Source organism: Trachemys scripta, chromosome 7 (assembly GCF_013100865.1).
Source record: "Trachemys scripta elegans isolate TJP31775 chromosome 7, CAS_Tse_1.0, whole genome shotgun sequence".
Classification (NCBI taxonomy): domain Eukaryota; kingdom Metazoa; phylum Chordata; order Testudines; family Emydidae; genus Trachemys; species Trachemys scripta.
In genome coordinates, this window is record NC_048304.1 from 22,382,543 (window position 1) to 22,408,590 (window position 26,048).

At 47.7% G+C, this 26,048-nt stretch overlaps 2 protein-coding genes across 12 annotated transcripts in view; both read right to left on the bottom strand.

Annotated features, from left to right (window-relative positions):
* CHCHD6 (coiled-coil-helix-coiled-coil-helix domain containing 6) overlaps nucleotides 1-650 on the bottom strand; it is a 171,877-nt gene extending 171,227 nt beyond the window's left edge. For all 5 annotated transcript variants that reach the window (XM_034776375.1, XM_034776373.1, XM_034776374.1 and 2 more), the window contains exon 1: nucleotides 457-650. In XM_034776375.1, the coding sequence (XP_034632266.1) occupies nucleotides 457-546 (90 nt within the window). In that variant the 5' untranslated portion in view covers nucleotides 547-650. The remainder of the gene's footprint in view (nucleotides 1-456) is intronic.
* Nucleotides 651-7,679: 7,029 nt separating this feature from the next.
* Nucleotides 7,680-26,048, bottom strand: part of TPRA1 (transmembrane protein adipocyte associated 1) — a 29,915-nt gene continuing 11,546 nt past the window's right edge. For 5 of the 7 annotated variants that reach the window (XM_034776102.1, XM_034776099.1, XM_034776103.1 and 2 more), the window contains exons 2-11: nucleotides 23,266-23,474; nucleotides 22,975-23,107; nucleotides 20,015-20,101; nucleotides 17,971-18,043; nucleotides 16,878-16,957; nucleotides 15,415-15,525; nucleotides 14,724-14,784; nucleotides 13,124-13,226; nucleotides 12,238-12,318; nucleotides 7,680-10,744 (exon numbers count right to left, since the gene is read on the bottom strand). In XM_034776102.1, the coding sequence (XP_034631993.1) occupies nucleotides 10,510-10,744; nucleotides 12,238-12,318; nucleotides 13,124-13,226; nucleotides 14,724-14,784; nucleotides 15,415-15,525; nucleotides 16,878-16,957; nucleotides 17,971-18,043; nucleotides 20,015-20,101; nucleotides 22,975-23,107; nucleotides 23,266-23,462 (1,161 nt within the window). In that variant the 5' untranslated portion in view covers nucleotides 23,463-23,474 and the 3' untranslated portion in view covers nucleotides 7,680-10,509. The remainder of the gene's footprint in view (nucleotides 10,745-12,237; nucleotides 12,319-13,123; nucleotides 13,227-14,723; nucleotides 14,785-15,414; nucleotides 15,526-16,877; nucleotides 16,958-17,970; nucleotides 18,044-20,014; nucleotides 20,102-22,974; nucleotides 23,108-23,265; nucleotides 23,475-26,048) is intronic. The other 2 variants (XM_034776104.1, XM_034776100.1) reach the window with 1 other exon arrangement.

Here is a 26,048-nt window from a genome sequence, read left to right on the forward strand (position 1 = left end):
TCTTATCTCCTTACATGTCACCATTACACCAGTCACTATAGTACTCAGGTGATATTAATTTAGGATGATGGTCTTTCCCTTGGATGCTCTCTGAGCCAGTCAGAGCAGCCACCTCCTGTCCTTAACATAAAATCTCCTCGAACCCATAAGAAGTCAGAGTGCAGGATGGATTAAACTGCTCTGGGGAAAGGGGGCACGGGGAGGGATGCCTTTTAACTCACTATAAGGGCAGCAATACTATGGTTGGGTGTCACTCGCTTTTCCCAGCCCCTCAGCACCTCTCCCCCCAGCCCCTGCCTCACCCAGCACCTCTCCCCGCAGCACCTCTCCCCCCCCAGCCCCTGCCTCACCCAGCACCTCTCCCCCCAGCTCCTCTCACCCCCAGCCCCTGCCCCTCTCCCTCACCCAGCACCTCTCCCCCCAGCTCCTCTCACCCCCAGCGCAGCCAGTTCTCACCCTGATGCCCTGCAGCACCCGCACTCGCTCCTGCTCATCCAGCCCGAACGAGACCTTCCTGTTCCCGTGGCTGCTCTCGCTGCCCCCCATGCCGGCGGGGCTGGATGGGGGTTAGCCCACCCTGTCCCTCGCGTAAGCCGGGGCACGCAGCCTCCTCAGCTACACAAACTCTCCTTAGTTCACCGACCAACAAACCCGCGTCTCATTGGCGGCTGGCTCGGGAGCAGCCAATGGAGAGGCACGTTGCTGGCGATGGCCCGCGGGGCAGGCTGGGAATTGTAGTCTGGTCGCTGTCGATGTTCCTCCAAGGGCTCTGTCGGGATAGGACAGAAGGAGGAGACCAGCGAGTATGAGAGGGGGCGGCCTAACCTCTGCGAGCCCAGCTCAGGCCTGAATTAGCCACTGGGCATGATAGGCTGAGCCTAGGGTCCTAGCCTCCCACAGGGCTTCAGATAGGCCACCCCCAACCCTCCCAGAGGAACATAGCCCTGCTATAGAGCAGTACTGCCAACCCCCACTTTTATAGGGACAGTCCAGATTTTTGGGTCTTTTTCTTATATAGGCTCCTATTACCCCCCACGCCCTGTCCTGATTCTTCACACTTGCTCTCTGGGCACCCTACAAGCTTTCCACATCATGAGCTGGGCAGGCCTTCAAAATAATGTTGTTTTTTTTTAAATAAATATATGTTGGGCTATTGTTTGTCTTCTGCATTCTGAGTGTTTATGTTCACCTACTTTGCATCTTAAGGGATTTTCTCCACACCCACAAGGTCTTACAAACTTCCTTTAAATTAAAGCAGAGATTCTCATATAATCTCTTGACTTCAGCACCTGGGGCTGTAAGACAGCACCAAACACAGCAACACCTGATTTTTTAAAAAGGGACTTTTTTTATGGGGCTGGTGGGATGAAGGAGCATTTGACAGGACTTTGTGTACAATTAGCTGCCTTCCTTCCTTTAGAGTCAATCCTCCACCACCAGCACCTGCCTTTCTTTTATTGATTTATGGCTGTAGGACATATTAAGAGACATGACAACAGAAGAGAATGGCCATCAATTCTACCAGGGAAAGGGTGAGTAGCTATATGCTTTAAAAGAGAAGGCTGAAAGGGGACAGATGAATGAATATTCATAGCCAATAATAGAGACAGGCTGAATGGCCATAGACTTGAGCAGTAAAGGTGGAGTTATTTGAACACACAGACTAGAATGCTCAGACTTAAATGGGAAAGAAAGGTGTCATGCTTATTTACCTTTCATTAGCTAAGGTGAAAGAACCTTAGAGAGAAGAGTGCCCACAGCCTGTATCATGTCAATGGAATAAAAGAAAATGATTCATTTCCAAAATATTTAAATAAAACACATTCACCTCTGCAAGACAGAGTTTCCCAGAGTGGATTTTCTGTCCAGTGACAGAATTATAGCTAATTGTATAGCTAATCTATTAAAAGGCCTCCTTAAAAAGATATTACCCTCAATCACCCTTAAAGAATGATTCCACAAAGCAGCTAACATTCCATGTCACTCTACCTATATATTACAGAACATATCTCAGTGTAGTGGTTCTCAACCACAGATACACATACACCTAGGGGTACGCAAAGGTCTTCCAGCGTACATCAACTCATTCAGATATTTGCCTAGTTTTACAAGCTACATAAAAAGCACTAGTGAACTCAATTCAAACTAAAATTTCATACTTGTTTATACAGCTCTAGATACTTACACACTGAAATTTAAGTATATTTATATTCCAATCAATTTATAATATATGGTAGAAATGAGAAAGTAAGCAATTTTTCAGCAAGTGTGCTATGTCACTTGTATTTTTATATCTGATTTTGTAAGCACATAGTTTTTAAGTGAGGTGAAACTTGGGGATACACAAGACAAATCAGACTATTGATAGGGGTACAGTAGTGTGGAAAGGTTGAAAGCTACTGCCTCAGAGAATCTATACTGAAGCAGGTGTGTGGACTCTTTGAAGGAGCATAGCTAAGCATGGAATATTTGTTGAAATCCAAAGTAATTTTAAGCTAATTAGGTAATACCATTTATTACTACTGCTTTATCAGTCCATGGAAAACAGTGGCAAATCTCTCATTGCCCAAAACATATGGTGAATTATTTGACAGCTTGATCCAAATCTTTTGAATTTTCTCATAAAAAACTGAGAAATAAAAGAGGGCCCAAAGTACATTAGGGGCCAGACAAACGGACACACAAAAGACAAAGACTGTGATCATTTCATTACAAAAAGCCTGGAAAATGGCTGCCTTGCACCCTGCCAAAAGAATTTTATTTTTTCAGAAATTTGCATCTGGCATACAAGAACAGCAGGCAAGATTCAATCCTATTACCTAGCAGCAAACAGAAGAAAATCTCCCACTATTTGATCTATCCAGTGATCCTAAGGGTACAGGTCACTCTAGGATGTAGCTACCCAAGGCTTTCTACAAGATTACTAAAATAATAATTTTGCAAGACAATGATTAGTTTTATGTGTTGGAGACATATGAAAAGGTTTTACAGAAGGCAATTTGGATTTGATCCAAGAGAAAGGCTTGGTGCTACAATGGTGGAACTTGGAATCTCTTAATTTCTTTAATTTAGTGCATTTTGTTCAGTGAATAGAGTTAATTAGCAGTTAGCACAATAAAATGTGATATGCAGTTGGCAAGATATGCCTATTTAATTATTGCACCACTAATGAGATTAAATATATGAACCAACAAATCACCATTGTGTTATGTTGTGATAGAGGAGTATTAGGCTCCAAGATGCTAAGGTGATACTAGAACCCGTGTTTTCCTATTTAAACATGAAACTGTTAATTGTAGATTCAGGTTCTTGTGTAAAAGGGATGCTTTTCCCATAATGACCACACTAGGACAATCCTTCCAAACATTTGTTACAAAAAAAAAAAAAATCATGGACAAGCAAAAGAGAAACATTAAAATTTTTGGAATTCAAAGTCAAATGGTTATTCATTATAGGAAAGTTCCCCTTCATATTTCATTCACATTCAGAGTCTTTCAGAGGGAAAATGTTGATTTCAAAAGTTTCTTGCTGGTACCAGAAGGCTTTGTTGGAGAAAAGAATGTTTCAGTCTGCTGCTGTGTTATTCTTGTTATGATCAGTCCTGCTCTTTAGGCAAATGCACAAAAGAGAAGAGAAAGGAGAGGAAAGAAAGAAAACTTCTCTCACTGATGCCTGTTTAATTCACATGCCGTAGGCAGGATATGGTACACAGGTCAGTCACAAACTGGTGCATTTTATCCTCTTCACCCCATTCGCTTCCCCAGTCTGGGATGACATCTGGCTGGTCTGCTCTGGTTTCTTCTCACTGGTCTTCCTTCATGCTGGTGCAAATCTGGTTCAAGTCTTAGCCTGTCCTGGCTTGTTATAGGGATGGTAATGTGGAGTTCAGTTAATTTCAAAGATGGTTAATCTTGGAATTGATTAATCTATTTTAAGACCAGACGTGACCATTATGATCATTGAGTCTGACCTCCTGCATAACACAGGCCAGAGAATTTCACCAAGTGATTCCTGCATCAATACTATCACTTCTGGTTGTGCTAGAGCAGCGGTAGGCAACCTATTGCATGCGTGACAAAGGTGGCACGCAAGCTGATTTTCAGTGGCACTCTCACTGCCTGGGTCCTGGCCACCGGTCCCGGGGACTCTGCATTTTAATTTAATTTTAAATGAAGCTTCTTAAACATTTTAAAAACCTTGTTTACTTTATATACAATAGTTTAGTTATATATTATAGACTTATAGAAAGAGACCTTCTAAAAACATTAAAATGTGTTACTGGCACGCGGAACCTTAAATTAGAGTGAATAAATGAAGACTCGGCACACCACTTCTGAAAGGTTACCGACCCCTGGGCTAGAGCATCTCATTTAAAAAGCTAGCTAATCTTAAAGACTTCCTGTAATGGAGAATCCACCACCTCCCTAGGCAAAATTGTTCCACTGGTAAAAATTTGCACCTTATTTCTAGTGTGAATTTATCTAACTTCAGCTTCCAGCCATTGGATCTGGTTATGCTTTTTTCTTCTAGATTGAAGTCTTTTCCCTATGTAGGGTATTTATAGACAGTGGTCAAGTCAAAGTCACCTCGTAAATCTTCACTTTGATAAACTAAAATCGATCGAGTTTCTTTAGGCAAAAGCCAAACAGAAAAGAAAGAAAACAAAATATCACAGGGGGGGGGGCGGGGGCAGGGAATGGAGAGCAGGATGCTCATATCTTAGTTCCTAGAGATTGCTTTGGATTCAGCTGATTTAATTGTGATAGCATAACAGCCGCACTGTTGCCTGAATATAACAAGAAATGCCTCCGAAGTCCACTAATGACGATATTTCTTGCATATCAGTTCACCAGGGTAACCCTGGGGACGGTAAGATCCTGAAACATGCTCAGGATGTTCATGTTCTTTTCCCTCTAAAATGTCCCGAAAGGGAGCGGTCAGCTATCACGCTCCCATCAATTTGATCATTCAATCCAGTTTCCACTGTTTCGAGTATAGGCATTTCTTTCCATTTCAAGGAATTCCTAGTCCATCATTATACCAACATGTATCCTTGGAGGGCAGTTCACCATTCAATTTAATCTTAAATTCAATTCGTGCAATTCCTTTGACAGCAGTTTGTGCTTGTTTTTATCACCAATTTTAGATAATGCTTTGTTGTTCAAGATAACCTTTCCTTACCTATCACCTACTTCGGTTCAGCAAAGCTTTTATGAATTATTGCTATTTATTATGTGTATGACCGTGACACCCAACAAGGAGCAGAACAGCCCCTTGCACTAGATACTGTACAAATCCATAGTAAGAGATGCTCCCTGGCTCAAAGGGCTTAATATCCAAACAGAAAAGGCAGATCAAGGATGTGGAAAAGGTATGCAACATACAAGCAGATTGATCAGAGTGTTGACTAGCAGACATGTTATTTTCAAAGAGGCTCTTCCCTAGTTCAGTTTTTAAGCATCCCACACAACCTAACCTCTCTATTATTTGACTTTCCTCATTTTCAGAAGTCAGTTAATCACTTACAGATATAAAGTAAAAACTCTTAATATGTTGCTGGCCTCTTTAGTAGTTATACATTTGGGATAGAGGTGTTCAGGTAAAGCTTAGTGTTATTAATTTAATAAATATGAAAACCGCAGCCTCAGTCCAACAATGGGGCTCTGGCCAAACACAAGGGTCCCTCTGTGTGGATCCAATTGCAGAAATCTAGGGCCATTAGATTGTTAGCTCTTTGAGGCAGGGCCCATCTTTTGTCCTGGTCCACGATGGGGGCTCCTGGGTTCTACAACACAATACAAATATTGGTACACTACTTGCATTACAGGGGTGTCTATGTACGGAAAGAAAACAAAACATTTAGAACACCCTTCACACAAACAGCCACCTGGGATCTCCCCTAGGAGATCCTCAGAAATTTTGGAGGTGGATCTAGCAGCCTATTCCATGTGTGGAGCAATCCCTGCCATCTCCCAATGGAAAAGTCTGGGAGGAACTTGGTGAACAGATGCTTACAAAGATTTCTACCTTCTAAGACCCGCCCCGCACCAGCAGGTTTTACTGCAGGAGGATCTGATCCAGTCCCATGGTAAAAGCAGGGAGCCCTTAGCTCTAGCACCAGGTACTTTTTAATGCCTGGCCACTATTTTGGTTTTCCTCCTGTGCCACCCATGCTGCTTAACACTAGCATTCAGTAGCCATCTGATCTATGCAACTGCCCTATTAGGGGCACCAAATACAAATGCAGTTGGACGTAAAAGCCAAAAGACAGAAGATGCCCTGAACCACATTGACCCCTGCAACTGCTCATCCCAAACCACAGCCTGACACCCAGAGCCACTGGCCCTTCACTATAAACCGCCAGCCCTGCTGATCCCCTCCTCAAGGTACAGCCCGCCATTCTGAACCACTGGTCCTGCCACCCCAGCCCCTAAACAGCTGCTCTTGCACCCTGAGCCACAGACATCCCAAGCCTCTGCCCCAATCATCCCTCACTCCAAACCACCACTGAAGCCCTTGAGTCCCCTACTGAGTCCGGGGCCTGCGACCAGACATTGCCCACAAACACAAGAGAGATGAATGTCCAACAAGCTGCAGGTTCGCTCCCCCGCCTCTCCTTTTGTTGCCAGCCTAATGTGCACTTCCAGATGCTGCCTTTGACCTGTGGGAGGCAGGCCAATGCACTACCCCCATCGGTGATGGTTGCTAGGCAACATAGCATTAACAGCCTGTCTGTCTGCCTGGCAGGGGACAGCTGACAGAACAGGAGCAGCAGTACCAGCAACACAGAAGCAGCAACTGCACAGATAACCCAGGTTCCCTCCAGGGAGGAGCCAACAAGTCCAAGGAGCCCATCAAGGCAGCCAGACCTCACCAAATGTGAGCATAGGGCAGCATCCCAGCCCAGAAGAGGTGGAGAGAACAGAGAGCACAAGGGTCCATGAAATCAGCTACAGAAAGGCGAAGGGGGGGTTATTTTTAAAAGAGTATTTTTCTAAATGGATCTTAAAATTCATGTCTCTCGAATAAGGCTATCTGCGAACAATGAGCATACGATCAAGCTGCTTTTTCATAGGAAGCGGCCGCAGCAGCATACTGCAGAAGCTAGAGTCTGGATGGCTGGGACATAGATAAGGGAGCTGTTAGAGTCAAGCCAGGATGAGATGAAAACTAAATGATGGTTTCATCAGAGGAAATGATATACGCACAGCCGAAGTTGGGAAGGCAGCTCGTTTTGGAGGAGTGCTCGGGAAGGTGGGGTTGCGGTCAAAGGTGGCAATGGCCTTGTGGATATCTGGTAGCAAGTGGCACTATTCTGGAGTAACCTCTCTGGCCAGCTCAGGATCAGTGTTCACCAGCTCTGAAGGCTGCATCAAGTCTGCAACAGGACTATGGAGTGTGCGCAGCACAAAAGAAGTTCCAGGTAGCCCACTCTTCCGCACCAGGAGGAAGAAGAGCAGGATAGCTGAAGTCTTAATTGACTTAATTACTTGGAATTGGGGATCACTGTCACTTCAGCTCCATACTGTTAGATGGTTATTGCTAGGATAAAAGTATGTACAAAAATCACAGCCTTTCCCTTTGAAAAGGGGATGTTACATATACTATGGCAGATATATTTTTTAAAAGATTCTGAAGAGCATTTACACAGCCTGGGTGATTTGAGAGAGAAATTGTTATTGTTTATGCCAAATGTCATTTTATTTATTTTAAAAACAAAAATATACATTACTCTATTTTTAATCTCCCCCAGTCCCCCCAAAAACATACACACACTTCTGCTCATGGACCATATCATGTGCTGGCCTCAGAGACGTTACAGACATAAAAAGACAACAGAAGGAAGATCAGTCCTAGACCTAGTGCAGAAGCTCCTCAGCAGAAGACAATGTGGGACATTCAGAGATGATATTGGGGAACACTGAATCTTGGAGAAGGGGAACTGATGGACACACTGAACATATGCCCAGCTGATTCTTCGGCATTTGATTTAGCAGATAATAGGTTGTATTCATAGTCTGTTCTTCACATCACCCAGGGAACAAGAAAGTCCTCATTTTCAGGGTCTTGAGGAGTCTCAGCATTTACTCCTTGGGGTGGGATAGGTCTATACAAACAAGACTAACACTCTTTAACCAATCTGCAAAGCCCTGCCTACCCTAGGGAATTTTTTTGCAAGAGTTCTCCTGCTGTTGCTATGCTGGTCCAACTTCAGTGGTGTCACCCATCTTGGTGGCCTAGTGCTTCCAGGATTTCAGGGAGCATGCCATCTAACCATACCCACAGATCCAGTGTTTCAAGCACCCTCTTCTAGGATCCCCACATTGCTAACACCAGTGGAGTTGAACTGGTGTCTGCAATGCAGGAAATTGCAACATTTCCCTAGTGTGGAAAAGGCTGACCTGGCCAAGTAGCTTGACAGAAAGGAAGACCAGTCTCAGCCTCCTCCTGTTTGTGTCATTGTAGGCAGTGCGGATTTAAAAGGCTTTGAGGAGCTACATGAACAGTTCAACAGGAGCAATCAGAAAAGTTTTTCTTTAAAAAGTAGATAAAATTTTTAAAAATAAACCAAAGGATCTTTTCCTTCATGTCACAGCACTGCCTGCAGATCAGCAGGGCAGAATCCAAACGCAGCAGAACTTCCTGGCCATAGAGAGGCTGCGCTGCTCGTTAACGAGAGAGAAACCAGGTGTCTACATGGCTTCAAAGACCTGCACTAGCTTCCAGTTCTCACTCCTGGTGTTTCCCTTACCCCACATTGGAGACTTCTGGAAGCTGGCTGTACTACACCTTTGCCCCCCTCCTACTCACAATTCAAACCACTACCACACCACAGGATGAGCATTTCCTAAAATCTTCACCTTCACTTTCTTTGGCTGCCAGGCACAAGAAGCAGTTATAGGAGAGAGAGAGAGACACACAAAATCCTCAAATGTTTATACATTTTCACCCTGCCATCTCTAATGGAATGCAGCCATCTCTTATGTCAGAGCCTCCACCTCCCCAGAGCTCCCAGTTGGAATCGCACCCCCTCAGTGCTACAGGCATAAACCTGTTTGCCAACAGTGAATACAAACCAACCACAGAGGTGCCACAAGACTGGCTGCTGCAGCTTTCAGTGGAACAGCCACATGTTTGGACCATGAGGAGGTCCAGGAAAGCCATGCCAGATTGGAGAGATGCAAGTTGTTCTTTCACTGTGAGAAGGTTAATGGCAGGTCCTGGATAGTCTTTAAAAGAACCACGTTCTAAGTGCAAGGAAATATTTTCAATACATCCAGCTATAAAATCTGTTCAGGCCAGTGTGACTGTGCTAGGCTGCAAGCTGTAATGCACCACAGGTCAGGAGAGGGAAGCTGCCAGAGAAGTAGTAGCAGTTTGTCTGACTGCATCCCATCTACCTCCCAACCTAAAATACTAGTCACCTTGATCCTAGCACTCTGGTGGCTTCCCAGAGTTCACCAGTTATTGGTCATTGGCAGCCAGGACTCATCTGGGGCTTCTGCTCTGCCTCAACCAGCTCAACTCCTCTGGAGCCTTCATCTTCAGAGCCAAAAAGCTTCCTCCTCTACAGCCCTCTTAGAGCTCTGGAATTCAGCCAGGATTGTAAAGCAGAGTGCAGATCTGAAAAACTCACACTGGGCCAATTTTATTCTTAAAATTCAACCCTAATTCAGTGTAAAATACATAGCCGCTTGACACCGCAAGTTCACAGTATGAGTTCAGTTGGGCATAAGCATGGTCTTCAGAGACCCTTCCATAGCCACTGTCTCTCCAACAGACAGCAATGCTGGCTCTTTAAAAGTCTCTTTCCTTGACCCAGGATATAGCTGATCTGCCAGATCCCAGACAGCGCCCCCGTAATGGTCACAGGACATATTTAACAGTTCGCTCATCAGTGAGCCTTCTCCCATACACGCCCAAAACACTCTTTGTAACTCTCATTTTACTACAGTTCATGATTTCCATCAGTATCTGCTGGAATTGAGGAGTAGCCCTGCTCTCCCAGGCTTCCTCTCTCCATACAGCGCTCTTCCTACAATACAATGCAATATGACTGGGGAAATGGGACCTGTTGAGACAGCCCATGAAAGTGCCTTTGGCTCCATGTGCTGAATGCTTCGCACATATGCACCCTGGAGAAGCCAATCTCAACTCGCCCACCCCAAAATCCCACTCCCCTCCCAGTTACACAAGTGTTTTCAGTCACTGAAAAGGAACGGGTGCCAGCCAGGCCCATCTTCTGGGTCATGGCTGCATCTGGAACACCAAGGATCAGGAAGGTTCAGCATTTAGATATTTATGAACAAAGCTGGTCTAGGCTGTTATCACATGAAGATACAAAAGGTCCTTCTGGGAGGGCTGGAGCCATTTTGTTCCACAATGGGTTTTTTAAAGCCCAGGGGAAGAGGGAAAAGCCACATCAAGTGACTGAGGACCATCTGTGATGCACATCCTAGCAGCTGTGTGATCAGGGAGGGTGGCATCGTGCTGGGGGTCTGGGTTGATTTAGGCATTGATGGCTTTCCAGCGGTCACTGTCAATGCTGTTGACACTGCCCACGTGGTAGGGCATTGAGGCGACGTCATCCAGGTAGGCTGTGGTGTCGATCTGGGTGCTGGAGTAGAAGCTGGAATCCACGCCCTCTTTCTTGGCCACAGCATAGGCATTGGGGAGGTGCACATCTACATCCTCAGGCTCGTCCACTTGGCATTTGTAGGAGAAAAGGATCTTCGGCTCAGACCTGGAGTCAGGGAAAAGAATTAAGATCCTTGTTAAGTGCTGCAGTATCACAAGAGACGCACCAGTAGCTACAAGGAACCTGCACTGTCCTAAAGGACAGTCAGCCAGAGCACACTACCCCATGGTGCTACCAACAGGAGAGTTCCATGATCGAAACAGCAGGGGGCTCTGCAGCTCAGCAATGAGGTACATCGGCAGAGCTACAATTGAACAGCCATGGCTGGAATGCGGCGTGAAGCGTAATATGCTCTCATCACAGCACATTTAGCTCCTAAAGACCATTGGTGAAATCCTGGCGCCTCTGAAATCAATGGGAGTTTTGCCACGGACTTAAATGAGGCCAGGCTTGCCCCTCAAGGCTCCTCCAGGGGATTTCAGACATGCTCCGAAAGGAGGCATTTTTATACGAAGAACCAGCAGTTTCCATCTACAGCCGATTCCAAACCAAACTTAGCCCCCTCCAGACTGCATATGAGGCCCCAGAGACGGTTTTACTTGCTCTGAGAGTACTTCAAGCCCTTAAATGGGGTTAAGAACCTGCTGCTTCCTCCCCCACTGGCAAGATTCACACAAACATGCCTGTGTGTTTTGTTGTGTCCTGTTCTTGAAACATTAAGATGAAGACACTGCTCTTCCTTGGTCTGGCCACACAGTGGCACCTCAAGCCCAAGAATCAGTTACTCAGAGAGCATTAGTGAGGGGCAGAGGGATGTGCAAGGAGTTCCCAGCCTCTGGTTTTGGATATCCATCATGCTAGCTCAGGGATTGGCAACCTTTGGCACACGGCCCATCAGGGAAAGCCCCTGGAGGGCCAGGCCCGTTTTTTCCTCTGCAGCATCCGCAGGTTCGGCCGATCACAGCTCCCACTGGCCACGATTTGCTGCTCCAGGCCAACGGGGGCTGCATGAAGCGGCGCGGGCTGAGGGATGTGCTGGCCACCCTTCCCGCAGCCAGGGATGACAAACCGTGGCCAATGGGAGCTGCGATCGGCCGAACCTGCGGACGCTGCAGAGAAACAAACGGGCCCGGCCCACCAGGGGCTTTCCCTGATAGGCCATGTGCCAAAAGTTGCCAATCCCCGTGCTAGCTAATCCACAAACCGTTTCTCTAAACCCATCAGAAAATCCAGGAGCCAAGTTACTGACATAATCCAGCTGTGGGACTCAGGCTCCCACTAATCAATCGATTATTCATTTCAGTGACCAACAATTTAGCTCTTACTGGTGCTTTGCAGACATTAACAGCTTAATCCTGACAAATTCCTGTGCGTAGTTTAAGTATTATTCCCATTATACAGATGGAGAAACGTAGTCCCAGAGAGGGGAAGTAACTTACCCACGATCCCATAGGGAACAACCGCCACAGCCAGGAACAGAACCCAGTTCTCCTGAGTCCTTACCCACTGCTCCTTCCACTGCTTTTATTTTACAAATGGGGCAAGTTGGGCACAAAGATCAACTGACATCAAAACCCCCTGTTGGTTTGGCTACTCACCCAAAGAAGCCTTTCAGGAATGCCACATAAATGAGAGGTGCAAAGAAGCTGAAGTAGAGGAACGTGGTGACGTCGACACAGCTTTGGAGGCAAGAGGAAACAAGCAGCCATTTAGCATCTGCTGTCTAATGAACACAACCGTGCCACCCCATTCTATCCAGAGTGTCAAAGACATACGGGGCGGGGGGGGAGGAGGAGAGAACAGCAGGAAGAACCTTCTATGAAACAAGTACATGGCCTTGGTGCAAATGAACGAGTTCTGCCACCAAAGCCTCACAACTCCCAGGCCCCCAAGGACAGAACCAGCAGGCCCCAAGTGTCTCAGTCCAGTACATCACAATTCAAACTCTGGGGGAGCTCCTTAATAGCAGGGCATTGCACCCCATAGCAGATCCTGCCAATTCCAAAGCACAACTCAAGAGGTGTCCCCACTCTACTTCGGGGAAACTGTCCGTCTCCATGTCTTCTATTAACATCTACTGAACATGGTCTCGCCCACTGTGAAAACCCCAGACAAGACGAAGCCAAGTCATCAATGGAAACAAGGTGCTGCCCCACCGTAGCACAAGAGGCCCGTGTGGAGAGAACTAAGGAACAAATCCACAAACCCCTCATTCCCAGTAGCTTCCTGCACTGTTTTTTCCTGGTGTCTCCTACAGGGAGATCTTAACAGAAGTACTGTTTAATTCATGCCAACTGCTTTATTTCTTTTTAAGAACAGTCAGGAAGCTCATTATCCCAGGACTGTGCCTAGGGCAGGGGGAGAAGGTGATGCAAGGCTCTCATTAAATAAGTCTTAATTGGGCTACAGACGTCTCTTCCTCCTGCCAACCCAAGGACCCATCTACAGTAGCAGGCAGGATGCTGGGGCCCCCTGCATACATACCACAATCCTTCTATGATATCCACACAGAGAAGGGCGCTGCCCAAGCCCTGCACCAGATTCAGCAAAGCGAGAATTCCAGCATAGACATAAAAACTCTTCCTAGCTGTAAGACAGACAAGGACACAAGGATGAAATCTAACCCCATCAGCACTGACTGAATACTGGATCATGATAGACACACACTGCTTGATGGAAGCGACACAACCCGCGTGTGGAGGGCAAGTGTGTCAAACATTTAAAGAGAAAGCACTATGGAATGCTTGGAATGCAGGAAGTCCATGTCCCATATTTCTTCCCCAGACCACATCTTGTGCCAGGAGATTAATAGGGTATAATGGATGAAACCACAGGCTCATGCATCATCAAGAAAAAGGTGGAGTTAAAAAGGGTGGTGTCAAGGCAACACATGCAAGCCTGTTACAGCTGGGTACATTGACCCGGTGTTGGTCACAAGGCAAACAAATGGGTAGCACAGGTGGCAATCTTGGACACAACGGCCTGTGATTGAACCGGAAGAGGTGCTGTGGGTCAGGAATGAAGGGCATTAGTAAAGCTGCATGGAGGACAGACAAAGGGCACTCTGCATCAGGTGTGAGGGTATCAGCAGAACTGAAAGAGGCAAAGACTGGAATAGCAGGGGATACTGCAGACCTGGAGCAAGGTGCATTGGCAGAGCTGTGGCCTGGCGAAGCCTGCCCGGCACCTGCCTGCAGCATGCCCAGCATGTCCTCTTGCTTTGGTGAGCATCACCCTGACAATTTTTTTTCATTTAAAGAATGAATAATCTAATGGAAGTATTCCCATAACCTGAACACCCATCCCCTAGTTCAGATACTGCAGCCATTTCAGGATGCTACAGATGTATCACACTAACAAAAATGGCAGAGTTGCCAAACCAGACAAGACTGATTAGCAACTCCCAAGCTGTCAGTCTGGAAAGCTTAGAGTTTTTCCTTCCCAAGTGGCCAGACAGCAGCTGTATGCCAAGATGATGTAACCTCATGTGCTATACAAGGGGCTTTACCTTTCAGAAGCCAAGCTCTTCCTTATGGTATTCACCGCACCTTACAACACATTACACCTCTCCCCACTCCCACGATAATGGAAAAGCCCCACAGTGAGGACACAAACATGCCCTCTCACCCTCTGTCATCTCAGGAGGGAGAGACTGAAATGCAAGTCGTGCCATAGTGCAGGGATTTCACCACTCAAGAATTAGCTACTTGTGCTTTACAGAACCCCAAAGTAACCCTCATTTACTGTGGATGCCTACATACATCCCATTGTGCTAGGACATTTTTGTCTGCCAATATGAAAAAGTGCTGGCAGCTGGAGGGCTAATACTGACCAGCTACACCAAACCTACAGTAGCTCCAAACCACCCAGAAAATGGAGATCCTACTGAGCAGCGAACCTCTACTCAATCCCCTGCCACATACCCAATGTCCCAGTCACTGGTTGAGTAGGTGCGTGTGTATTTGCTGTAGATTTGGTTACAGAGGATACCTAAGGAAAATGCAAACCAACCCCCACCCCCAATACATGGTTCTGTCCCAGCACTGACTGGCTATGCCACACGAAGCCTGGTGTGTCCACTTACATGGCAGAGAAATCCGGTCTTTCAGGGGAGTTTTTGGAAGAATCACCACCAAGGAATAGACCTGTTGAGGCAGAAGGAGACAGCTAGGTCCTTGCCCCTTGCAAACTGTTCTACCGCTGGCTTGGGGTTAAACTGATAAAGTCTCAAGGGAGTGGTGGGTGTGCAAAGTGCCAGGGACCCCATTGGCACGATATAAATATGAATTCACAGGGAAAAGGAAGGGGATACGGGGAACCAAAGCCATTGATACTGAAGCCAGTAGGAGCCCGAGGTGCTCAGCACCTTGCTGGCTCAGGCCTTTAGGGGCTCTTCACTTTGGAACACTGGGAAGAGGCGTCAAGCAGAGCTAGAATTTTGCTGCCAGAAATGGAGCCCCTCCTACCCAATCTTTATCTGCCCTTCCTACCCCTTTGAGAGGCATCAAGTCCCAGGTGTTCCCAGTTCCAGCACTGCACACAGGGAGTTACAAGAGAATAAACAGGTCCCTTTGGGGAGCTGGGAGCTGTCTAGTGCCTGTGGTTTTGCATTTGACTACTGGACCCAAGTCTCACTGTGCTGTTTAGAAGCCATCAAGCAGCTAGGTAAGCAGAGATAATAGATACACTTACCAGAGAAGAGGTATCAATTTGATACCTCTCCAAGCTGTCTTCCCATGTGTCTCAGGGAGGGTCAGAACATGCTTTGTCCTTACCAGAAAGAAGAAACAGGAGCTGGCGAGCCAGAAGTGCCTTCCTCCATGGCCATAGATGTTGAAGTCTTCCGCTGAGAGGTGAGCATCAGGGTAGAGGATCTCCAGTGTCCCCTAACAGAGAGAAAGGCATTAAAGACCCCTCTATCTCCCACACACACACCACAGGACACCAGACAAAGTATATTTGCATTTACACATGCTCAGACAACTGCTCCACTGAACCCTGCACCTTGCATTGCTCAGACATTCTTCCCCGCACCAAGGCAATTCAGCCTCATCTAGGAAGACAGTGGATGAGATGTGGTAAGAAGCTGGGGAGCCACAAGACTCCAACAGAGCAGAAGGAAGGGGGAGGAAGTGGCAAGGGTAGGTGTCTGTTTAGCAATAGATAAGCAGCCATCTGAATGTATGTGCAATCGCATGTTATTGCAATGGGAGAGACTTCTCCTCTGGGGCCTGGGGAACAAGCAAGCCAGGGGACCAACCACAGTGCTTGGGTCTGGAGGAGAACAGCTCCTGGGATGTCCCAGAAGACAGAACGGATGGGAAGCAGGAGACTGGATTCAAAGGACCACTGGTCTGACCGGGAATGGCAAGTGCCATATTCCCTCCTCCAGAACTGACACTTCCTATTGTAAGATCCAATCTGTAAAACCCTTGCACTTGTGCACAGCTGGGAAAGGAGACCCAGTCTCATATACCTGGAGCCCATCTGAAAGCAGGCTAGACAGAAATCTGATTGCACAGACAATGAAGAGAAAGAGGGAGTTACTGAATCCAGATACAGCTCAGCCACTTGGTATTTAATGAGGCTCTTCCAGCGTATCATGTGGTAACAATCAGCTCACTGCCTCTGTACGTGAGAGTCCGAACACTGAACAATGACTGCCCTGTTACTCTGGTGCTGCCACTAGTGAAGATGAGAACATGCCCAGACACACAGCACATTGTTCAGAGAGAGCGAGACACTGCTAATATACCAAGTGGTAACGTGATGGGAAGTGGCAGCTCTCAGCTCAGGAAGAGGCAGGAGAGTTGAGGCTATGAGGGCCCACTGGACAGCTCTAGTTCAATAAGCATGTCCTGTTTCTCCTTTGAGTTAGGATGGAACCAAAGACTGGATTTGGAAGTAATTCCCTAGATGTGAAAAGCTCCAGCACCACTCCTCAATCCCTTCAACCAGCCAGTCCCCGCCTTAACCTGGTATCTGATTCCCTGACCCACCACTGAGCCAGCCAGTCCCCTTGACTTGGGTTGCTTTCAGTCCACTGCACTAGAGGGGAAAGGCTCCAGTCTTGCAGAATGGAGATTACTCGTAGCTACGCTTCTTTCCTCCCCAGATTCCAAAGCAACAGGCCCCTTTCTCCACACAGCTGGCCAGTTCTTCCCAGGCAAACACTGCTCAACATCAAACAGCGTGCTCTCCTTCGCTAGCACTAGCCGGCAGGCCCCAGTGTGCTCACCTGGGTAACAGAGTAAGCCAGTGACAGCACTGTGGTGATCACCAGTACACGCTTGACACTGGAATTGCTCTCGAGATGACCTGAAAAGAGCAAGGAGAGATCATACGTCAGTCACCCTCACCACATCAGCTGTCTCCAGGAGCTGCCGTCACACTAGAAAGCCCTTGTTCACCTGCACACCCAGTAGGAGGATTACAGCTCATTTAACGCACAGCAGCTGTATTACTGCCCAAACTGCTTAAGCCTTTCACAAGGCTCAGCATGTCATATCTATAAAACAGGAGACTCTGACTCCGCTTCCTTCCCACCCCAGAAAAGCAACTTCCAGTACGGCTACAAGTCAGAGTAAGCAGCAATATTATCTACACAGAACTGCTGGAAACTTTTCTCTTCACAGAACAGCTAAAGGAGGAGTCAAGTCAGGGCCACCGTCATCTGGGAGAACCTGCATCGAGGTTGTGAGTCCTCTGGGGTGGGAGATCCAGTGTTTAGATACTGCAGTGATGAGCATGACAGAAACATCTATGAGCGCACACATGCACTTGAGGACTACTCGACACTAAGGAGCATCTCCCTGGGCTCGAATGAAAGCACCTCTGACAAGCTGCAGAGGAGGCTTCATCCTGTCCATGCCAGGGAAGAGGCAGCAAAAGGAGGTGGTTAAAAGGGCCCCGGAGGAATCTCCCACCCAAAGACAGTGGAGTTAAAGCAAATATAGTAATGACTTTCAGAAGCCTGTGGGAAGAATTTGCATGCTGGAGGGGACATTTTCAGACGTCCGCTTGTGCACCAGCATCCTCTCCTTCCCCCAATTTGCATGCACCATCACCACAAGCGCATGTGTGACTCCGACACTCGTGTGCTGTCCTGGCAACTGCATGAGCCACACAGGAAATGGCACAAATGACACTTCAGGTCATTTCCAATAACGAGAGTCTTACTTCTCTCCCATCTTTATTCTAGTGATGCCTCGCTTCACAGGATTACCACTCCCCGCTCCCCTGTAGGCAGAGGCCAGGCTGCACACACCACCTGACAGGAGGGAGGAGACACATCCGGAGTACTAGAAAGCAGGAAGCCTTCTGGCACCTACCGAAGGCAAGGCCTAGGATCACCACACTCAGCTCAATGGCCAGGAGGAAGAATCTCGTGATCTCCCACAGGATCTAAGAGACAACAAAGACCAGGGTCAGGAGGGCCAGGAGCCAAGGGGAAGTTTATACAGCGATACTCCACCCCCTTGCCCTGGGGGAAGACACTCTTCAGATGGAGCTGATCATTCCCATATACCAGGGGTGGCCAAACTTACTGATCCTCCGAGCCGCACATGATAATCTTCAGAACTATGAGAGCTGAACGCACCTGCTCAGGGCTTCTGCCCTGCGGCAGGGTGGTGGGGCTCAGGACTTCACCCCCTGGGAGGTGCCTGCCAGTGCTCGGGGCTTCAGCGAGAGCAGGGCTGAAGCCCCTAGACCTTCTCCCCATGAGGCAGAAGCCCCTAGCACCACCACCCCACTTCAGGGCAGAAGCCCTGACCTCTCCCCCGCACCCCAGTTTGGTAGGTGGAGAATGTGGGGCTCTGCAAGCCGCACTGTAACTATAAGAGAGCCACAAATGGCTTACAAGCTGCAGTTTGGCCACCCCTGCCATATACCTTCCTCACCCTTTGCAGAGGAAGGTGCCAAAAATTAACTAATCCCCCCAATTATACCCCTTGCCACAAGGCCCAGCACTGCACACACTGCCCACCCAGCACAGGACTGAGTGGGAATGAATGATACACCATCTGTAGGACTGAGAAAGTGGCCCCACTTCAGCATAGTTAAAGCCCTCCCTCTGGGGCAGGGGGTGTCATCTCTGCTGCATTCCCAATCACTGCCAACCCAAACAACATGTGTCTTCATCACCTTAGAAACTGGGGCTATTCTGCAGCAAATCTATGGCTGGCAAAAATTCTAGTGCCCTCCTCTGGTGCTGCCTATCCAGGGATCTCAAAGTATAATAAACCCTTAAAGCTCCCTAAGGGGCTGGTAATTATTATTTCCATTTCACAGACAGGGAAACCAAGACACAGAGAGATGAAATGATTTCCCCTACAGTGACGCAGCGGCATATCTGGGATTAGGACCCAGGAGTTTCAGAAGTAGCCAGTACATCCCGTGGGGAAGATACTCATAGACTTCGGAAACCAGTCCCACAACAGCAATTCCTAATTAAAAAAAGATGCACCTCCTGTTATAGCACCCCATCTTGCAAAGCCACGTAACAGCACATCCCCTGTAGGGAGTACAGGACAGGATATCTATGTCCCTCCATGATTTCCCAGCACCACAAACAGCAGAGAGCTGAACAGAGGCACAGACAGTTTCTCTCATGAAATCTCATCTCTTATTTAATGTTCAGACCCTGATGCACGCAGCAGAGGCTCAGGAAAAAGATTATTGTGATCTAATTAGCCACTCACGACAAGCAGTGTGTTAAAAAGCAGTGATCTGCCACAAGGAACATCAGGGAGAAAGGGAACCTAGAAACTACAAGGGCACCCAGGGAACTCTGACTAGAGAAGGTTACATTTTCTAGGTTGGACTTCTGCCTCCAACAACACAAGAGCTACAGAGCATTTGATTTAGGGGATGTCCTCTTGTGGTAATCATTTACCTCTCTAGAACAAAATTTACTTTACAAACACATTTCCTGTTTGCCCTTTGCTTGATCCAGAAACATTCAGTTATTAGGATCACAATGGACTTCAATGTTGTTTGTTCTCAGCACACAGGAAAGTACCCTACATTTTTCACAAGGCTGCAGCCAGGGACATTAAAGTCTGGGTGTTGCCAGTCATTAGACAATTGTAGGAGGACCTGGCTTAGCATCAAGATGCCTCGCTGATTCATTCTCTCCTTGCAAGATGGAGATTTCGCTACTATTGATGTGTTATTTAGGAAGTTCATTGTTTCACAGATCTGGATGCTGTGATCCTTTGGATATGGTTATCAAAATGAGACTCCACAGTATCCACATGCCACGAACGTTGCAGATAAAAATATTCTTCCAGTATGCATGTAAACAGGAAGCTGCTAATCACAAGGGCCATAACTGCGGAATGCAGAAGTGTCGAGGGTCAGTGCTGTACTCACCTTATCGGCAACTGTGGCGGCATCAGAGGCACTGACTGTCATGGAGACAACAGCACGAGCAATCCCAACTAAAGCCACCACAAACACCTAGGAAAAGAAAGCAAAGGTGAGCTAGTGCCCATATGCTGCACATTGCCCAAGATAATAATCAGGAATTCTGTTCTAGGAACCAGTTTCCACCTTAGCTTGGAAGCCTAACAGTTAATACTCGGGGACTTCTGAGTCAGAGATCCAAGATAGAGTCCAGGGGCTGGTCTCCCTCTCCCCAGGCGTAGTTGGTGTGAGTATTGCATAGGCAGCAGGCTTAGACCCTGTGAAGGAATGAACGCATAATTTCCCTCAACAACCAGTGAAAGGAGCCTCTTCCAGTCTTGGGGGGGGGGGGGAAAGAGGGGGCTCTCCAGGGTCCAAGAAGCTAATTCTTTTTTTCCCATTCCCACCACCTCAGCCCAGGTAAAGAGTCAATCAGCAAAAATACCACTCCCAATGATGAGGGCAAGGGCCTAGTGTGACTCAATATACAGAGCTCACCAGCTAACACATACCACAGGATATCAGCTAACAGACCTCAGATCTGTTATAAAGCAGAGCTCCACAGTCCATTCATTAAACACTGGCAGCCCTCAAGAATGCAGAAGATGGGAAATCAGCTGAGGCCAAGGGCTTTCAAGTTTCTGAAAACAAGTCTTTCCAAGAAGAGTTGCCAGCGTTGTGGGCTAAATTATGCTAATCTTCTAGGGATATGAAGTGGCTAAACCTATCCCAATAGGGGGAAAAGGTCAAATCTGATTAACCAACTCACAAGCTGTACTGGCCTTTCCACAGTGACGGTGAGCCGGGGGGACTATATCATAAAGCATACTGCACAGGTGTTTTGAAGCGTACCACCTACTACAGATCTTCATAGCACCTTCCTGAGCATTCCAGCTTTACATCCCAGTGGGTGCTCTGAAGGACACCCTTGCAGTGAGGTGTGGGGAGGAGTGCAACCCCAGGAGAGAAGGCAGTGTTGCTACTCATTGGAGTGCAAGGTTTGGGGAAAAGTTGCTCTGAGAAGTAAAATCTTTGAATGCTCTATGACACCAGTTTAGCAGCCATATTTTCCTCCCCTTTATGAGACTGGATCTTCTTTGCTACTGCTCTAAGGGGCAAAAGACCGGCCTCTCTTCAAAGCCCATACTTATTTTTAACAATGAAGAAACTGCATCAGCTCAGTGAGGAAGCAGTAAATCGTACTAATGTGACTCTTCAGGTGGGTTTTGAGACGAGGCAAGAGGAGATGTAGGCTGTCTTTAGCCTGTCACCAGTCCAACAGGCTGCACCATGCCCTGAGAGAGGAGAACCTTCATTCGCTTTTTAGAAACCAGACAAAGAGAGTTGTCTGAAGGGACACTGTCAATTTACAAATCTTGATTTCAAAGGAAACATTTTATATCCTCTTTTTCCTACCAGTATACCCGAGATTATAAAATGGAGATAAGCTTTTCACTGTCTCTGCTGCTGGGTTCCTTTTTGCTCCTCCCAAAGCCAACAGTCTAGACAAGTTTCACTTTTGTTTCTTTCCTTCAGTTTCTGGTCAGTTGCACTTTTCTGTTCCATGGCACTTGCTCCCTGCTGAGCCAGTTGCACTGGGAAAGGTTTAAATCCAAGTTTTAAACTATTGATAATGCTTTTAAAAATTCCTGAACATTTTTCTAATTATTAGATTGTTCTAAGATTTCCTACCACCACCAACCGCTCCCTGACCTTCTGGGCCTGCATTACTTGACTGTACCCCCTTTCCACAGCTCAGAACTTCCAATTACAGATTGAGACTAGGTTTGCTATTATCTTGGCCTCAGTTTTTCACACTTCCTGGTTTTTGTCTGTTACTACTCATTCCTAGTTTGAGGAAAGACACCTCTCCTCTTGCTCATGTATAAACAAGCATTTCTCTCTACCAAGGTGAACTTTGTCCAGCAGGGCACTGTACTGCTGCCGCATTACTCCCACTGACAGACAACAGACATATGCATGCTGCTTTGAGGCAGGCAGGGGCCTTACTGCACACCCGTGATAGTAGCTTCATGAATCTCATCCACACACTTAATCCAGCCAGGTCCCTAGCTGCACTTACACCATGCACCAATGGCAGCACGGCTGACAGAAACAATAGCTACTACAGAGACTTTCCTATCCTGATTAGCGGCTGCATGTGACTTTTTAAACTGTGGAACGGGAAAGAAGATCCTACATATTTGAGAACTAGGACTGTTCTCATCCACATGTTCTGTTTTCACCCTCCAACCTCACATCACCAAGAATCCATAAGAACGCTCTCAAAACCAAAGCTGGGCCATCCAACTGGAACAAGCAGCTCCTTTCCCGCTGCCTCAGAGAGGAATTCCCAGGCTGGGGATCTCTAGGTTCCAGGAGCTCAACTGGAACCCATCACATCAGGATTTTCTATAGAGGGTTAACTAATGTGCAGTCTCTTTCTGGCAGCTTCATGCATTTCATTTTTCAGGGGATTCGCTTCCACTATATCTCAGTGAAAAGTTAGTGTTGTTTTAAATGTGACATATGGTAAGAGAGGCAATGAGCAGGGAAGATATAAGATACTAGATAGTAAGGTGAAGTAAAAAAAATTGTGCTAGATTAAAAACGAGCCACTCAATGGTAGAGAAAGACCCAACCCAAAATCCCAGATCCAAATGTCCCCCAAGTCTCAGAGAAGTGGAATCCTGATCTGGATCCAAACTCTGAAGCTCTGTGCCCATTTCTAACAGTGAATCTTAATTTAAAAAGAAAACCTATATGTTTATGCAGGAGCCAAAGGGCTTTACCTCCAAGGGATCTGACTCAGGTTCTCCCCGAACGATAAATGTTCTGGGAATGCGGGTGAGGGCAGACAAAAAACAAAAACACACACACCACTTTAACACTCCCCAATCAATTCAGAGAGCAGTGTTGGTACTCACTAGTATGTAGAAGGTAGTAAAGATGGGGCTGGAGGTGACATGGATCTTGGCCCTGGCAGAGGGCAGTTTCCAGAGAAGAAAGACAAAGAAAAGCACATTGGGAACCAGAAGCATAAGGTCCCAATAGCGGACTCTGCAAAAAGTAAAATAAGATAGTTAAAAGTGCATTTGCATGATTCCCCCCCGCCCCCCCGAGAGACAGGCGCCAGCCTCACTTTCCCCTTCTCCCACACTTGAGAGGGAAAGCCATCATTTCCTGGACAAGGTCCAGCCCCAGCTCCTATACCTCACCTGGACTTCCCGATGTCTTCATATAGCAGGAGCAGGCACTTGTGTGGCACAGTGATGTTGGTGTCGTTGATTGCCCATGTTGTTGTTTGGGGCAGAGCCGTCACATTATCTGAGGCCATAACCAGGGCATTGGCAACAGAGTGGGTGATATTGTCATACGTGGAGAACCTCACCACAGACGTCACGGACTGGGACATCCTGCCTCTGCTCTGGACATGGGACAGAGAGTTAGAGTCACACACAATGGGTGCTAAGACCAAGCATGATACAACACAGAACAACCAAGATGAAGGCAAAAAGCAACCTTAAATCAACTGAGCAGGAAGATCAGCAAAGAGCGTCCCTGACATTAGACCCTATGTAACTGCATCCTACTCACTACCGCAAACTACCAACATCAGCCCTTTTCATCCAAGGATCTCCAAGCAGTCATCAACAAACTAAACCCCTCACCGCTTCTCGGATATAGATTACTATCACTGTCCCTAATTTATAAATATAGAAACTGAAGAACAGTTATTCAATGACTTCTCCAATGTCACATTGGGGGACAGCCAAGTGTAGAACCCTGGAGTCCAGGATCACAGTTACCTCTTCTGTCCACTGTACCACACCCCCTCTCCCTAGCAGTTTGAAGGACGATGAGATTGGTTTCAGCAGGGGAGTGGGCAGTTATCATATGACCTGCCCTCCCTGAATGCATACTCACACTCTCCCTGCCTATATGCCTGACCTATCTCCGGTACCAGGGGCTGCTCCTGCTGGGTTATTAGTTGTCATTCATATGTTATTGGGCCAAATTCTGCACTCACATCCACGAAATCCCAAGTCCTGGCCACTGACTTCAGTGGGGTTGCAGAAACTGGCTCCATGATTTCTTCTAAGAACTCAACCATACCAGAGTCCTAACTGGGCTCATGCACATAGTACTTACAAACAGACATGCAAATTATATACAGTCCACCACCAGAGAAACACAGCCTGGAAGGCAGCGTCATGCTATGCTTCATGGGACATAATGTGTCATGGGGTTAAAGCAGACTGGGAGACGGGTGACCTGGATTGCGTCAGTAGTCCAGCAGCTGAAGTGATGCATGACCTTGAGCCAATCCCCTCTCTACACAGCAGTTTCCCCATGTGAATGAGAACCCGACCCTTGCAATGTGCTTTACAGTTCACAGACACAAGATGCAATACAACTGCAAAGTCCTGTTCTCTCTAGAACCCAGCTCTCCCCAGCAGAGCCATCGCAGAGCACAGTGAGATTAAGAAAACCTGCCTACTGTCATCACAACGCCACATGTCCCTGGGTAGTGGGCACAGACATGTCACTGGTAGGGTATGTCCACTGAAAAAAACCCACCACTCACAGTAGCCAGTCTCAGACACTGGTTCAACTGACTCAGGTTCGTGGGTCTCACACTCTTGGGCTAAAAACAGCAGTGTAGACTCAGGCGGCAGCCCGGGCGCTGAAAGTTCTCAGGGGAGGAGGATCTCAGAGTCTGGGCTCCAGCCCAAACCAGGAACGTCTCCACTGCTATTTTTAACCCTGGAACATGAGCACGAATCAGTTGGCCCAGGCTCAGAGACGTGCCATCGCAGGGTTATCGGGGTTGGGGTGGGTTTTTTTTGCAGTGTAGACGTACAGATAAAGCTTTGGCAGTCGGTTTGCTGTAGCTAATCCAGGATTAATCTCAACAAAATTCCCCTTCGTGTGGCTTCAAGCTACAGCCAGCACTGTGAAAGTGAGCAGACAGGATGAGTGGATTTAGGAAGGTAGGGTTTTTTGCCACATGCTGGCAGCAGGAGTCAGCAGATGGACACTTTCACAGATGGGAGGAGGAGAGGCACAGCTCTGTGTCATCTGCTGAACCTTTAGCATTTAGGGTTTACCCTTCCAGGGTTCTGCCTGAAACTTTCATACACAGAGCTGTTCTTTCTTCTGGAAAACTGGGATCCTTTCCAGGGTTTACAAGGCAAGGCAAGTGGGGGAGCTCTCTGCTAACAGACCCACTTTTCATCCCTACATTCTAACAGGTATTTGTTGGGTTGGGGATTTCTTTAATGATTACTGTATGTTTCACTGCCTTAGGTACATAACATTAAATAAACACACTCTTGGGAAGATTAACTTTGTGCTGAGGTGGCAATTTCTGTGCCAGAAATCCTAGTTTGGCAGAGGTTCCAACGAGTGACCTTCGGATTATGGAGATACCTTCTCCTCCCCCAAGAGGTACATTTCACCTTCTCCACTTCCCACAATTCCTAATCAGCGTAGACAAGTCACTGGAGCAGGCATTTTCTCTAATTACTTTGCTCTATCCGTCTAGCCTAACATAGGGTTACCATATTTTGTGCCTCCAAATGGAGGACACTCCCCGAGGCCCTGGCCCCACCCCCAGCCACGCCCATGCCCCCTCCCCCTCCCAAAGTCTCCGCCCCCTCCCCTGCTTCCCGCGAACATTTAATTCGCGGGAAGCCTGAAGCAGGTAAGGGGGGCAGGGGGAGGAGGCACGGCCCAGGCTGGTCCCCCCGCGGCTCCAGCCTGGGTCGGCTCGGGCCCTGGGGTGCCGGCCCCGACCGACCACCCCCCGGCTCCCAGCCCCGCGGGCCCGGCGCCCCCCCCCCGCCCCCCGACCCCGGCGCACCCCCCGGATCCCCGGCCCCGGCTCCCCGACGCACCCCCCGGCTCCCCGACCCCGGCTCCCCGGCGCACCCCCCGGCTCCCCGACCCCGGCGCACCCCCCGTGCTCCCCGACCCGGGCTCCCCGACCCCGGCGCAC